This window comes from Mustela nigripes, chromosome 4 (genome assembly GCF_022355385.1).
Source record: "Mustela nigripes isolate SB6536 chromosome 4, MUSNIG.SB6536, whole genome shotgun sequence".
Lineage (NCBI taxonomy): Eukaryota > Metazoa > Chordata > Mammalia > Carnivora > Mustelidae > Mustela > Mustela nigripes.
The window spans coordinates 43,348,608-43,364,670 of record NC_081560.1 but is presented as its reverse complement, the minus strand read 5'-3'; the positions used below and the strand labels follow the sequence as shown (position 1 = coordinate 43,364,670).

General features: G+C 38.5%; 1 protein-coding gene across 1 annotated transcript in view; it reads left to right on the top strand.

The window, feature by feature from the left end:
- The window catches only part of BBS9 (Bardet-Biedl syndrome 9), a 446,650-nt gene that overhangs the window by 360,811 nt on the left and 69,776 nt on the right, over positions 1-16,063 (top strand). Inside the window, exon 20 of the mRNA XM_059397515.1 lies at positions 14,052-14,274. Coding sequence (XP_059253498.1) covers positions 14,052-14,274 — 223 coding nt within the window. The remainder of the gene's footprint in view (positions 1-14,051; positions 14,275-16,063) is intronic.

Genomic DNA, 16,063 nt, shown 5'->3' with positions numbered 1-16,063 from the left:
CATGACCTGAGCCGAAGGCAGCGGCCCAACCCACTGAGCCACCCAGGCGCCCTCAATGTGGTTTTAATTTGAATCTCCCTGATGGCTAGTGATGATGAACATTTTTTCATGTGTCTGATAGCCATTTGTATGTCTTCATTGGAGAAATGTCTGTTCATGTCTTCTGCCTGTTTTTTGATATGATTATCTGTTTTGTATGTGTTGAGTTTGAGAAGTTCTTTATAGATCCTGGATATCAGCCTTTTGTCTGTACTGTCATTTGCAAATATCTTCTCCTATTCCATGGGTTGCCTCTTTGTTTTCTTGATGGCTTCCTTTGCCGTTCAGAAGCTTTTGATCTTGATGAAGTCCCAAAAGTTCATCTTCGCTTTTGTTTCCTTTGCCTTTGGAGACATATCTTGAAAGAAGTTGCTGTGGCTGATATTGAAGAGGTTACTGCCTATGTTCTTCTCTAGCATTCTGATGGATTCCTGTCTCACGTTGAGGTCTTTTATCCATTTTGAGTTTATCTTTGTGTGTAGTGTAAGAGAATGGTCGAGTTTCATTCTTCTACATGTAGCTGTCCAATTTTCCCAGCATCATTTATTGAAGAGACTGTCTTTTTTCCACTGTATATTTTTTTCTGCTTTGTCAAAGACTATTTGACCATAGAGTTGAGGGTCTATATCTGGGCTCTCTACTCTGTTGCACTGGTCTATGTGTCTGTTTTTATGCCAGTACCATGCTGTTTTGGTGATCACAGCTTTGTAGTAAAGCTTGAAATCAGGCAACGTGATGCCCCCAGTTTTGTTTTTCTTTTTCAACATTTCTTTAGCAATTCAGGGTCTCTTCTGATTCCATACAAATTTCAGGATTATTTGCTCCAGCTCTTTGAAAAATACTGGTGGAATTTTGAACGGAATGGCATTAAAAGTATAGATTGCTCTAGGCAGTATAGACATTTTAACAATGTTTATTCTTCCAATCCAAGAGCATGGAATGGTCTTCCATCTTTTTGTGTCTTCTTCGATTTCTTTTATGAGTGTTCTGTAGTTCTTCAAGTACAGATCCTTTACCTCTTTGGTTAGGTTTATTCCCAGGTATCTTGTGGTTCTTGGTGCTATAGTAAATGGAATTGATTCTCTAATTTTGCTTTCTGTGTTTTCATTGTTAGTGTATAAGAAAGCAACTGATTTCTGTACATTGACTTTGTATCCTGCCACATTACTGAATTGCTGTATGAGTTCTAGTAGTTTGGGGGTGGAGTCTTTTGGGTTTTCCATATAAAGTATCACGTATCTGCGAAGAGAGAGAGTTTGACTTCTTTATTGCCAATTTGGACATCTTTTATTTCTCTTTGTTGTCTGATTGCTGTTGCTAGGACTTCTAATGCTATGTTGAACAAGAGTGATGAGAGTGGGCATCCTTGTCGTGTTCCTGATCTCAATGGGAAGGCTGCAACCTTTGAGATCAGGAACACGACAAGGAGAGGATGTGGAGAAAGGGGAACCCTCTTATGCTGTTGGTGGAAATACAAGTTGGTGCAGCCAGTTTGGAGAACAGTGTGGAGATTCCTTAAGAAATTAAAAATAGAGCTTCCCTATGACCCTGCAATTGCACTACTGGGTATTTACCCCAAAGATACAGATGTAGTGAAAAGAAGGGCCATCTGTTCATAGCAGCAATGGCCATGGTCACCAAACTGTGGAAAGAGCCAAGATGCCCTTCAATGGACAAATGGATAAGGAAGATATGGTCCATATATACTATGGAGTATTATGCCTCCATCAGAAAGGATGAATACCCCACTTTTGTAGCAACATGGACAGGACTGGAAGAGATTATGCTGAGTGAAAGAAGTCAAGCAGAGAGTCAATTATCATATGGTTTCACTTACTTGTGGAGCATAAGGAGTAACATGGAGGAAATTGGGAGAAGGAAAGGAGAAGGGAGTTGGGGGAAATCGAAGGGGGAGACGAACCATAAGAGACTGTGGACTCTGAGAAACAACTGTCGGTTTTGGAAGGGAGGTGTTTGGGAGGTTGGCTAAACCTGGTGGTGGATTTTAAGGAGGCCACATACTGCATGGAGCACGGGGTATGATGCATAAACAATGAAACTTGGAGCACTGAAAAAAAAAAGTTTAAAGAAATAAAAAAATATTGTTAGAAAATTAAATTTTATTGAGAATTATTAAGTATTATGTATTGACCAAGGACTCTATATACGTTACCCCATTTAATCCACACTATGTGTCTTTGAAGTAGGAGATTGTAGCAGATACTATGTGTGATCTGCCCATATCTCTTCACCTCCCACCATTCCTGAGAATTTCTGCCTTTTGAACGTGTGCAGCTTTTTGCCTGAGGACTCTTCCTGTTTAGCAGAGGCTGTACAGCCACTGTATTCAGTCAATGACTAGTAGGAACTGGTAGATTAATACCCCAGCTTCCTCATCCCTCTAACCAGGAAAGTCCAAGGTACTTTACCAAGTCCAAGGTACACTACCTCCCAGAGCTGTCCAGCAGGATTGCACAGTTGCCTCTAGCGTTAATTGCTTGACAGCACAGTGTATTGGCTTCTCCCCCTTCCCAGTCCCTTCCTCACTACCCACTGTTACTTCTTGGGTCAGCGCTCAGGTAAACTATGTGCACTCACAGCCTTGTCTCAGGACTGTTAGTTCCAGTTTACAGATGAGGAAGTATGCCCATGATCACACAGAAAATACCAGGCAAGATTTGAGTCTAAACTAGAGGACTTACAAAAATGAACAATCTGATTCCATGGGGAAACTTTTGACCAGGTAATCTTACTGAAGTCTTTTTAAAAATTTTTAAAATTAAATTCCAGTTAGTTAATGTAGAGTGTAATATTAGTTTCAGGTGTACAATATAGTGATTGATCACTTCCATACATCACCTGGTACTCATCACCACAAGTGGCCTCCATAACCTCATCATCTATTTAACCCATCCCTGCATCCAGCTCCCCTCTGGTGATCATCAATTTGTTTTCTATAGTTAAGAGTCCATTTCTTGGTTTGCCTCACTCTTTTTATCCCCTATGCTCATTTGTTTTGTTTCTTAAATTCCACATATATGTGAGATCGTATGACATTGTCTTTCTCTGGCTGACTTATTTTGCTTAGTATAATATTCTTTGGCTCCATTCATGTTGTTGCAGATGGCAAGATTTCATTCCTTTTTATGGCTTAATGTATCACATCTTTTTTATCCATTCATCAGTCGATGAACAGTTTGGCTATGTCCATAACCTGATTATTATAGATAATGCTACTATAAACATCAAGGTGCATGTATCCCTTTAAATTTGTATTTTCATATTCTTTGGTAGATACCATTACTGTGATTGCTGTATCATAGGGGAGGTCTATTTTTTTAAAAAAAATTTATTTATTTATTTGTCAGAGAGAGAGAGGGAGCACAAGGATGGGGAGGAGCAGGTAGAGCAGGCAGAACAGGCAGGAAGAGAAGCAGACCCCCCACTGAGCAAAAGGCCTCATGTAGTACTTGATCCCAGGACCCTGGGATCATGACCTGAGCTAAAGGCAGACGTTTAACTGACTGAGCCATCCAGGCATCCCGGAAGTTCTATTTTTAACTTTTTGAGAAATATCCATGCTGTTTTCCAGAGTGGCTGTACCAATTTTCCTTCCCATCAACAGAGCAAGAGGGTTCCACTTCCTTCACATCATTGCCTATACCTGGTGTTTTTTGTGTTGTTGATATTAGCCATTCTGAGAGGTATGAGGTGGTATTTTACTGTAGCTTTGGTTTATATTGCCTTGATGATCAGTGATGTCGAGCATCTTTTCATGTGTCTTTTGGCCATCTATATGTCTTATGTCTTCCTGTTAGATTCTATAATAGAAAATTTAACGGACAAATTTAATTGACTTGTGGTTTATTTCACATAGCACTGGAATGAACTCAATGAATATATTGATTTTTGCACCAAACTAATGAGGAACTACCTTATTATGTAGACAAGTGTAAAGACCTATCTTGAATAAATTATTGGCAGGTAATTCTTGATGTTCTTCTAGGAAGGAGGCTAAAACAAAATCATTTGAAAAGCACTTTACCTAAACCTTTTTCCAAATACATTTTGTTTCCTTCATCATATTTTTGTATATATTCTTATGTTATTACTTGAGTGAAAGTTACTTGAAGATAAAATGCATATCTGATTTTAACCTCACAATATTTAGTGTAATGTCTTGTATCAGTCCACTCTAAATAAATATTCTTAAAATAAATGACTATATTGATTCAAATTAGTGCTTTATTAAATGGACAAATACATTTAAAATTAGGAACAATATAAGGATAAACATACCATATTATAAATAATTACTATTGCACTTTGAGATTTGTGCTGTTGTATTTCTGTTACCTTAGCTTGATCACTGTAAAAAATGACACTAACATTGAATGATGTGCCATTCAGTAATTTCAGATATCATTCTAAATACCTTATCTCCTTACTTCTCCAGAATTCTGTTTAAAAGAAAATAGAAATAGAAACCTAGTATGTGGACCTTCTTGTAGCTGTTTCAGATCCATTGGTAGCCTTGACTGAGAAAGAAGCAGGTAGTCACATCTTAAAATAGTGAAGCTACTGGGTGGTTCTGAAGAATTCAAACTAATTCAAACTAGCAAATTAAAGGGAGAGAGAAAAACAGAAAGAAAAGGATCCTGTACATCTTCATATTTAAATCAGTGGTTTCATTTTTTCTTTGGACACATTCCCCTGAGTTTGGTCATTCCTTGTTCTTTGAGATTGCTAAGAACACAGCATCATCAGGGGAGGAGTTGATGCCTTTATTTTGTTCACACAGTCCTTCTTGTGTCCTGACTTTGTTAAGGTTCCCCCAGACTCCATCAGATATGTGGGTATGTAGGGAGTCTGTAACCCAATGTATCTTACAATTTTATTATAGGAGTGGCTGCTCCAAGTATTCATAATAGTGAGCCCCTGAAACAAGCAACTATAATTCAGACTCATCAGAGTCAAGTCTGACCATTGTTATGTTTTCAGGGGATATGGTGTCCTCAGACCATCCCTAGGTGTTAGTTTCAGTAGTTTTGCAGGTACTAAATCTTTGATGAATTCTTCTGAAAGTTTGACCATCTAAACTGGCATAGATCATATGGAGTAAAATCTTATTTAATTATATGCAGATTATTCATTTGACTCCAGAAGCTGATTTAAATTTTGGTTCTGTGAATATGTTAATTTTGCCCATAAATTTTCTGGGAGAAGACCTCATGTGATATTTTCTAAAACGCAGTTTAGTAAAAGGAGCCTAAGATGATCTGATGCCACTAGATTACAAGACATAATGAAATGGGAAAGAAGTGCTCTGTAGCATAGTGGTCAGGATCTATTTTTTAATTTCATTAATTTTCTTTGGATGAAAGTAACTTCTATCACTTAAAAACAACAAACAAATACACAAACATATACACCATCCCATCTAAGTAACTACATATATTAAGCAGTTGTGGTGGTTTACAGTGTGATCTCAGGCTGATCTCTGAAAATATTACTTGTGTTTTCACTGGCTAATATGACAGATACTAATTTTCAATGTAATGTTAGGAAAAGGTTAGCAAATTTAATTCTTCTCTGAAACCTGTATTCATGAATTTCTCCTTCCCATTTCCACCCTTCACAAGTCCCTCATTTTTGACATGGAGCTGTGTAAAGTTCTGTTCTTTCTCCTCAAAAATCTAGAGCATGGGGAGATAAGGAACAGGGGATTTAGAGCCACACAGCTCTGAATTCCATCACAGCTCCTCCTTTTAATAACTATCATTTCTGGTGAAATACTCTATATGTAGAGCCTTAGTCGGAAGTTGCAATGCCTAGCTTCATAGGATAGTAGTAAGAATTACTCAAAATAATATTTGTAAAATTTTCGGCATAAGAGGTTTTTACTCTTTTTGCTGCCGTTGCTATTATTTCTGGGGCTATTATTTGTGGGAACCAGCCCAGAAAAAGGAACCTTTTAGAGAGAACTCTTATAATTAAGAATGATAACATGGAATTAAGTATATACAGTTGCTAAATATGTCTCAAATCTGCAAGTATCTGGCAAAGGAAATTAATTTTCTGGTTTTAAACTGATGAGGAGACTGAGACTCAGACAACTAAAATAATTTTCCTAGAGACAAACAGTTCATAAGGAAAGGTACCACAGTTCAACCTGGGTCTTCTGACTTCTAAGCCAATGCAATTTTCATGATCTGTGCTGACTCTTACGTGGAAATTATAAGTAAGCATAAATCATTAGTTTGAAATGGCAAAAAGTGAAAGATTAGTGATGCATGTTAGGCAGGCTAATGACCTCGGTGGGAAAAGCAGCATCAAACTCAGGACTCACCTTCTTGGGTTTCATTTTCTTGGGCCTCTATTGTCCCCTATTATTGTACCTTCAGAGAAATTATTTTTACATATTTGCTTCTAGTTATTTTCAGTGGAATAATTAGTCAAAATTAGCTAATACCATTGCTAGAAGTAGCTTTCCTCTGGAATCTTTATTATCAATTTGATTTTTCAGTCTTAATTTTTTTTTTTGTAATTTGCTTCTGAATAGTGCATGTTTTCCTGAAGCAATTATTAGTGCTTAGTGAAGGTGGGCTCCAATGGACATCACTGATATTTTATTTTAAAACAGAGTAAGTGGGTAGAAGAATAAATGAAACAAGATGGGATTGGGAGGGAGACAAACCATAAGTGACTCTTAATCTCACAAAACAAACTGAGGGTTGCCGGGGGGAGGGGGTTTGGGAGAAGGGGGTGGGATTATGGACATTGGGGAGGGTATGTGATTTGGTGAGTGCTGTGAAGTGTGTAAACCTGGTGATTCACAGACCTGTACCCCTGGGGATAAAAATATATGTTTATAAAAATAAAAAATTAAAAAAAAAAAAAAAAAAACTGAGTATGACTGGGAGCACCTGGGTGGCTCAGTTGGCTAAACGTCCGACTTCAGCTCCCATCATGATCTGAGGGTACTGGGATTGAGCCCTACGTCAACCTCGCATCAAGTTCCGTGCTCAACAGGGAGTCCCCTCTCCCTAGATGTTCCATTCATACACTCTGTATCTCTCTCTCTCTCAAATAAATAAATAAATAAATAAATAAATAAATAAATAAATAAAACATTTTAAAAAATGAATATGGCTGGGGCGCCTGGGTGGCTCAGTGGGTTAAAGCCTCTGCCTTTGGCTCAGGTCATGATCCCACGATCCCAGGATCGAGCCCCGCATCCGGCTCTCTGCTCAGCAGGGAGCCTGCTTCCTCCTCTTCTCTCTCTGCCTGCCTCTCTGCCTGCTTGTGATCTCTGTCTGTCAAATAAATAAATAAATAAATAAATCTTTAAAAAAGAAAAAAATGAATATGGCTATCCAGGATCAAGTTTTATGATAATTCAAGTAATCCACTGTAGATAACATTGGTGTCAGAATGGGAGTACAGTCGAATGCAAAACATAGGCTTAAGAAAACAGGATCAGAGTACATTGGTTTGAAACAACCTCGGGCTTTCTGGTTGTACTGCAGGTAAACTCTATGAAGGTCACTTGTCTTCTGTTTGCTAGAGTTTTTAGATTGTCATCCATTAGGAAGCAGTGTGCTTCATTTTTCACAAAGCAGTGTTGATAAGCCCAGTACCCCGTTCTACTTTGGGTTGAAATGTGAATTAGACTTCTACAGCTAAGAAATAGAGAACTCCAAAAATCCAATAAATCACTTCAGTGTAAAATTTAAAAAGAATGAATGGCAAGTGTTTCATTTTATTAGTGATAGGTTGAAACATTTTAAGTGATTTTTTAAAGCTTTATTTTATAAAAAATTGTTGTGTAAAAATCTAAAACTTATTAAACTGCCATAGAGGCCAGACAGTTTGGTGTCATTCTTTTTTTTAATTCTTAAAGGTTTATGTTTATTTTTTGGTCATTTCCCCCTATTTTTTAGAATTTTATTTCCAGTATAGTTAATATACAATATTCTATTAATTTTAGGTGTACAATATAGTGAACCAACAATTCTAGACATTACTCCGTTCTCATTACCATATATGTTCTTTTAATCCCCTTCAGCTTGGTATCATTTTTAAAAAATTAATTTTATTGTGCTTTAAGTTCAAAGGGACTTTTCAAAGGTAAATAGCTCAACATGTTGAGCCCTCTGCATGAGAGGAAGATTCATTGAACACAGTCTATTCTTCGGAAATATCCTGAACCTAGATAAATCCTGAAAAATTCTTTTGTGTTCTAAAATGTATGATTTACAAATAATAGCACTAAGTTTTATTTGTACTTGGGTTTGCAGTGACCCTTCCTGTGGTTAGTTTTAGCTTATCTTTGCTGAGTATGACACGATACTATGTAATATAAAGTATTAATGACCGTAAGACTCCCTGGAGCAATCATAAATACCAAAGACTTCTCATTGTGAATCCTTTACATCTGTTCAAGAGGAATTTTATTCTTCTTTGATACGGTCTTATTTTTCAGATAAATGAATATGCTGTAAAGGTTATTTTTTTTCAAATTTATAATGTAAGATATTTCTGATAGTTACCCCCCCCCCCTTAGCTGAAACCTGGATAATGGCTATATAGTCTCCATTTACTGCTTTAGACAGAGAGCCTCTTTTACCTTTCCTCTCTCCCTTAGAACTGATAAGGTGCACAGTTAGTAACTCCATTTTGTGTCCCTCCCCGCCATACTACTATAGTTAAGGTTGTGGTAGTGTTTCCATTATAAACATAAATCTGCAGACGTTTATAATTTGAATAACAATTTAAAGATGTTACTTTGTACATTGGATTTCAATGGTGTGTTTGTATTTTCTAATTTTTTTTTTTTTAAAGATTTTATTTATTTATTTGAGAGAGAGACAGTGAGAGAGAACATGAGCGAGGAGAAGGTCAGAGGGAGAAGCAGACTCCCCATGGAGCTGGGAGCCCGATGTGGGACTCGATCCCGGGACTCCAGGATCATGACCTGAGCCGAAGGCAGTCGTCCAACCAACTGAGCCACCCAGGCGCCCCTGTATTTTCTAATTTTTTTAAAAGTGGATTGAATATATGTGCTTTTTTCTCATAGTATCTTCTACTTAAGATTTCAGAGTGCCTTATCATTCACACTGGCATGGCAAATCGTGTTATTCCTGTTCTTTGGAGACCTCACACATAGCTCACAGAAATTAAGTGATTTATCTGAGATCATACAATGAAGGGGCAGTTAATGAGGTTAAGTCAGAACCTAGTATCTTAGGGGTAGCTGTCTTCAACTCAGTTGTCTTAATACGTAGGTGTTCTGAGAATACTCTTCTGGTTTACTTTTCCCCTTGGTTACTTTTGGTTGATACACTAGGAAAGTAACTTTACAAATGTGGTCAAACTTGCTGCTTCTCACTGTTTCTCATAAGTCACTTTTTCATGCGGTTATTTAGGCATAGTGACCAGTGCAGAGTAGCAGGGCAGGTAGAGCAGAAGTCAGAAACTCAGCCATGGGTGCCTGCTCTCTGGTTAGCAGAAAGCATAGCTCAGTGGACTGACTTTAGTCAGGAGGAGAAACAGATCAGAGAGACCAATGCCTTGAATTTAAAAAGCTGGCTCATGGAAATGGGATGTCACACTGGTACAGAGAGGCATCGGGGACCAGCATGGTATAGCAGCCTCCACACCAGCAGGTGAAATGTGAACACTAAGGACTGGAAAATCTTGTTGGAGGAATCATGCAGCAGGCAGACTGGCAGTAGACAAGTCCAGGGGCACACCTGTTGGGCCCAGTTCCTTAGAGGGCATTTGGTAGGACCAAGGCAGCCCCAGTCCATCAAGTAGTGACAGAAGCAGGCTCCCAGTGTAGGGGCTCAGGTAGCAAGGACTAAGACAAAAGTAAAGTTACTGCATAGGGTTGAGCCAAGACCTTGGGAGCAAAAGAAAACCCTAATTATCAATACTAAACTAGACGAAGTAAGCACCAAAAAAAAAAAAAAAAACCCAATAAATAAATCAGTTTCTAATACTGACAGAGGAGGTTTTAAAAAAGATAAAAACAGAGTAACATGTACATTTAAATTTATTTTTTTTTAATTTTTAAAAGATTTTATTTATTTATTTGAGAGAGAGAGAGAGAGCCTAAGCATGAGTGGGGGGTGGGGTGGCACAGAGGGAGAGAATGAAGCCAACTCCCCACTGAGCAAAGAGTCTGACAGGGGTGGGAAGGACAATCCCAGGACCCTGAGACAAGGACCTGAGTCAAAGGCAGATGCTTAACCTACTGAGCCACCCTGGTGCCCCTTAAATTTATTTACATTTTATTTACTTACTACCTGCTGTTGTTTTCTAAAAGCCACACATGGGATAGCTAGGATTTGAAAACTAAAATCCGTTCTTAATGAAGTACATATGCTTTGTATTTTCTCCCCTTCCAGCTACTTCTAGCACAATTTCCCCAAAATTAAGATTTTTATTCCACTCTTACAAGTAGAAGAGGCAAAATTATTAGTACAATTGATACTCAGCTATAAAGGATAAAGGTTAGGTGTGTGCATTGTGTGTGTGTGTGTGTGTGTGTGTGTGTGTGTGTGTGTTTGTAGACATTAAAACTGAACATTAAACTTGTTAATTTGAGAGCTGTAAATAAAGGTGGTGGATTCAAACACCAAAAAAAAAAAAAAAAATAAAAATAAGGTTAAAATAGCTTACCTTTAAAGTGCTTCTCACATTTGAAGATTCTGCATTTCCACATATTTTTGTCTCACATCTCATGAGGTAAGTATGCTATGTGTTTGATCAGCAAATTATCACATTGCATTTTTATTTAAAAACTCCCATTTCAAAGTCTCTTCGTTTGTCTCATAAACATTCCTTTTTTTATTGTTATGTTAGTCACCATACAGTACATTATTAGTTTTTTTTTTCATTTTGAAGAGTTTTTTTTATTGTTTTTCTGAAATTTTCTTTTTTTTTTTTTAATTTCTTTTCAGTGTTCCCGATGTTGTTTTCCAGGATTCATAGTTTACATATAACGCCCAGTGCTCCATGCAATATGTGCTCTCCTTCATACCCTTTAGTATCATTTTGAGTTTACTTAGCAATATAGTCCTTCTAGATAATAGTCCTGTATTTTAGTAGCAATTCTTCTGAAGTATTGGCATTATGCCTCATTATATTAAAGAAATATCCATGCCAACTACCTAAACATGACATGGTTTTTTACTTGATCTGCAAGTTGGCAGTAAGAGAGGAAATTCATAGTACCTCTATGTTAACTAAATGCCGTATCAACTTAAATTATCTAATATGCTACTGTAATCTACTTATTGAAATAGTAGTTTGATTAGACAAATAGTCTATAAAACAGTAGGAACTGTTTTAATGCTGCAATGACCACAGCCCCCACAAATGCCAAATTATATGCAAAGATCTTACCTTTTAATACTCCAGAGTTCTTTGTCAGTGGCTCCAAAGGCAACTTGAAAATATATTCTCTGGTTCACCTGGTTTATTATTTTGTCTTAAACCCATTATCTTGAAATACAAATTCAGTTTTAGGTAGTGGTCTAGTTTAGATTTGGGTGGTTGTGTAGTGATGTCTTTATGGTAACTAATGGTTTATTATTCTTCAGTGGTTTGGGGTGGGAAGCGTTTTCACATCTTTTGAAAGGATTTGACATCTTTTGAAAGGATTTTCAAGATCACTGTAATTAATTTGTATCCTAATTTGGCCAGTAGTATCTATAAAGGCTCAGTAGAGTAAAAACCCTTAAGTTTGGCAATTAGCGGGAAGTTCTCCAGTGGACATACATGGAATTTGCACTTAAGTGTAAAGAACCAACTCCATAGGTGCAGAAGGAAGATGTGGTGAGTATGGAAAAGGTCCAGAGTTTAGTCATCTGGTCGCTCATTGTGAATCAAGAGTTGAGGCAGCTGCCAAGAGATCAGAGGCAACCAAATTCCAGGCTGGCAGGGAGAATTCACAGTAAATGGGAGGGATGGCTGTTTCCTACCCTGCACTTCCAACCCCAACCTGGTGTCTTGGGGGTCAGTTTGGGCTTCTCTAGTTAGCTGTATAAATTCTTAAGTATTTAAAATTGGAACTCATTCAAATACAAGTTGTCAGGATGGAGAGAAAACTTGAAACCATGTTTATATAGGGAAGAGCTGGAGGAACTGAGGCTATTTATTCTGGAGGAGAGGGTACAGAATTGCTGTCTTCATAGATATAAAGGACTATCATGTAGAAGAGAGGTTAGATTTATTGTGCATGGCTTTGGAGGGTAGACTCAGGGCCAATGGAGCATGTTTTGGTTCACTATAAAAATAGCTTTCTGAAGGTTACACATGTTGCTGAAAGGAGTGAACTGCCTCCAAAAGTAGTCATTTTGGACTGTGAAGACAACCATGCCTATGCAGATGGTTGCTATTGCAAACAAGGTCCTAGGAAAATCCCACAAGACTGGACTCCAGAGTCCTCCCAACTTAGTTCTGTGCCTTAACAGTCTCTCTGTCCAGCTAACACATTTCTTGATCACCCTCTATTTATCAAGTATAGTGCTAGGGGTGCAGAGAACTTCAGGCATTCTCGTGGGGAAGCCAAACATGCAGCCGTCACTACAGCACAGGGTGAGAGTAACCTAATCCAGTTCGGGTATCTGCTCCTCAGATGGAGCAGTGCTAACAGTAGGCTTCCCAGGGGTTCCATCTGAGTCTCAGGTTTCTTACCTCTTATATAAGGGGTATATAAGAAGGGGGTGGTATTATGGACATTGGGGAGGGTATGTGTTTTGGTGAGTGCTGTGAAGTGTGTAAACCTGGTGATTCACAGACCTGTACCCTGGGGATAAAAATATATGTTTATAAAAAATAAAAAATTATATTTAAAAAAAAAGAATTCTATATGTTCTATAGATGCTATATGCTCTATAGCATTCTATAAAAATAAATTCATTTAGTGTTTTCCTTTATAGTTTCATTTTGATTGTCATACCTGTGGTGCTCTAGGTTTTACCAATCTCTGGGTGCAAATGGCATTGGTAACAATACCAAGATTTCACTTAGCCTTGCCTATTGTGCTTCTTAGGACCTCCAGACCTCTATGAAAATCTTACCCAGCTATCTCCAAGACTCCCTGGCAATGCCCAATGGGAGCTCATGAGCTGACTCCTCCTGCTTCTTGCTCTATTATTATCTGAACCCATCTGAGTGTAGTGCCTCCTCATGCCAGTCCTGCTGGTGCTGGTACCCTCTATGACACAGTCCTCACCCGGCATTGGTATTACTAGGATTGCAGCCTTCATGGTGCTGAGGTGGCATTGTACTTCTCGAGGTCTGCACTATAGCACAACCATACTAGTCCCAGCAAAAATGGGGTCTATGGCCCACTTCCTCACTTTGTGTCATTTTTTGGTCACCTGGACAGTGAAATGGACTAGATAGGATTGTGTCTCAAAAATTCCTCTTGAAATAAACTCCTCTGGTCTCCACCTGCAACCCTAAGACTGTGGGTCTAGTAGCTGAGAGAGACACTAGGGTTTTCCTTTCATTCCAGTTTCCCCCCAAGATCTCCAAAGGTCCTCTTTGTGCTGGCCAGTTCTCCTTCCGTAGAAAGATGAAGCAAAATGAACTATAATCCTGGCAGCTTTAGGATCCAGATCATCAAATATACCTATACCTGAGATTATTAGTGTTATTGTTATTTATGCCTTATGTCTGGCACAGGACTAAATGATTTTCATATACCATCTCATTTAATGAGCTGGTATAAAGCCTTTGGAGCTTTAGACTCTTAGTATCCTCATTTGTAGATAAGGATGAGGCTAAGAGAAATTAAGTAACTTGCTCAAGGTCAAACAGCCAACAGAACTAGAATTCAAAAACCAGACTGGTAGGAAATATTCTAGAAACCAAATTCTCAACAGGCCCCCAACACTGGGACATAAACTCTCCATCTTATAACTGTTTAGCTGTAAAGTGCCTACTTTGCTCATTTGTTGTCTTTGCATAAATTCAACATTAGTTTTTGCTTTCAGGGCTGGGAAGAAACCGTGGATGCTGCCATTTCCCACCTCTTAAAGACTTGCTTATCAAAGAGTTCAAAGGAGCAGGCTTTGAGCCTCAGCAGCCAGCTGAACATACCCAAAGATACAAGCCGATTGAAGAAACACATCGCCTTGCTCTGCGATAGATTAGCCAAAGGTGGACGTCTCTGCTTAAGTACGGATGCAGCGGCTCCGCAGACCATGGTTATGCCAGGTAAGAGCTTTGTCTGTGCTCCCTAAACACGACTACTTTTCACAAATTAAAGGAATGTGCCTGAGGTTGTATTTGGGGTTTGCATTTCATATTAAAGTGATGATAGCCAAGAAAATTGCTTTCACATTTACCCTCAGATATACCAGGGTAACCACTTGGATAAATATTCTTGGGGTATTTGCTTGCTAGACATTTCTAGAATGATATGTCTTTTTTCTTCCCTCTGCTTTTAAATATATGATCCACTTTGTCTTGCTTCTAACCAATAAAAAGTGGATTAAAGAATAAAACTATTTTTAAGGAAAAGTTTTACTGGATGTGGTCTCGCGATACCATATTTCATAAATGTAAATAGTATAATACAAGCAGCTAATGTAATCCAGATGAGTGAGCCCCATCCGCACTGCTCTTTGCTTGGATTGTGGTCATCAGAATAAGGCGGGGGGAAGAGAAGAAGAAGTCTGGGATCAGGAGATGTGAACAGGCTGCAGAGATGTGGCACCTACAGGCCAAGGAGAGAGAGAGAGACCCAGCTTGCCCAACATGAGCAGTCAGTGCTGGCCATGGGCATCCCAGTAAGCCCTTCCCGTGGTCAGAGGGGCTAAGCAATGAATGGTGCTGCACTTGGGTCCCTTAGAGGCAATAGCTTCCTCTTAGTGTCTGTCTTCATAGCAATAGCAAGGAATATAAAGTAAACATATTAATTCAGTGCAACAGCTGTAGTTTCTATTTCCTTCTAAAGCAAGGACCATGGTATGAGAAATGCTGTGGTTTTCTCTTCTTCCTTCTTACATGCCTTGTGTGCCCCTCCCCACCATGCTGGTGCTCTTCCTCTTGCTTCCTTTTCCCCTCAATCAGCATTCCTAGAAGTAAAAAGGAATGCAACAAAAACTTAAAAAGATAAACATGGAGACAGCATAGCATAATCTAATAAGCACAGACTATGGAGGCAGACAGACCAGTGTTTGGGTCCTGCCTTTATCCCTTACTGCTTATGTGACCCTGGATATATTAGTTAGCTTTTCCAGAGTTTTAGTTTTCTTCCTTTTAAAAGTAGGTGTAATAATGCCTTCCTTGTTACTGGGGCCTTAGATGTTCATAAAGCGCCTAGCACAATGCTTGGGATAGAGACACACTTAAAAAGTAAAGCTGTGGGGCACCTGGGTGGCTCAGTGGGTTAAAGCCTCTGCTTTCGGCTCAGGTCATGATCCCAGGGTCCTGGGATTGAGCCCCGCATCGGGCTCTCTGCTCGGCGGGGAGCCTGCTTCCTCCTCTCTCTCTGCCTGCCTCTCTGCCTACTTGTGATCTCTGTCAAGTAAATAAATAAAATCTTTAAAAAAAAAAAAAAAAAGTAAAGCTGTAATTCTTACCATTGTTATAGATATACATTTAATTCAGTCTATAATTTGGGGGTGGGAGAATAGCTGGTTTGGCTTCATAAGTTGCTGTATTCCATAGTTAGAAATCTTTTTTTTTTTTTACCTTATTTACACTTGGATAGAACCTAACTTTTATTCCAAAATATTCCAAATATAATATTTCAGAATAGAAATGTCTTTCCATATAGAAACAGTTGTAATATAGTTTATCTCAGTTTAGCCCCTCTTCATCTTTCCCTTGTTATCTTTCCCTAACTGGTCCTTTGGCCTCTACTCATCTGTCTTTGTACCCTATTACAGGATTATTTTCGTTAGAAATAAATATTTAGTCTTAATGAGATAGTAAATGAAAAATATTTACTATGTTCAGCACTCAGTACATAGCTCTCCCTCCTTCCTTGGCAGTTAAA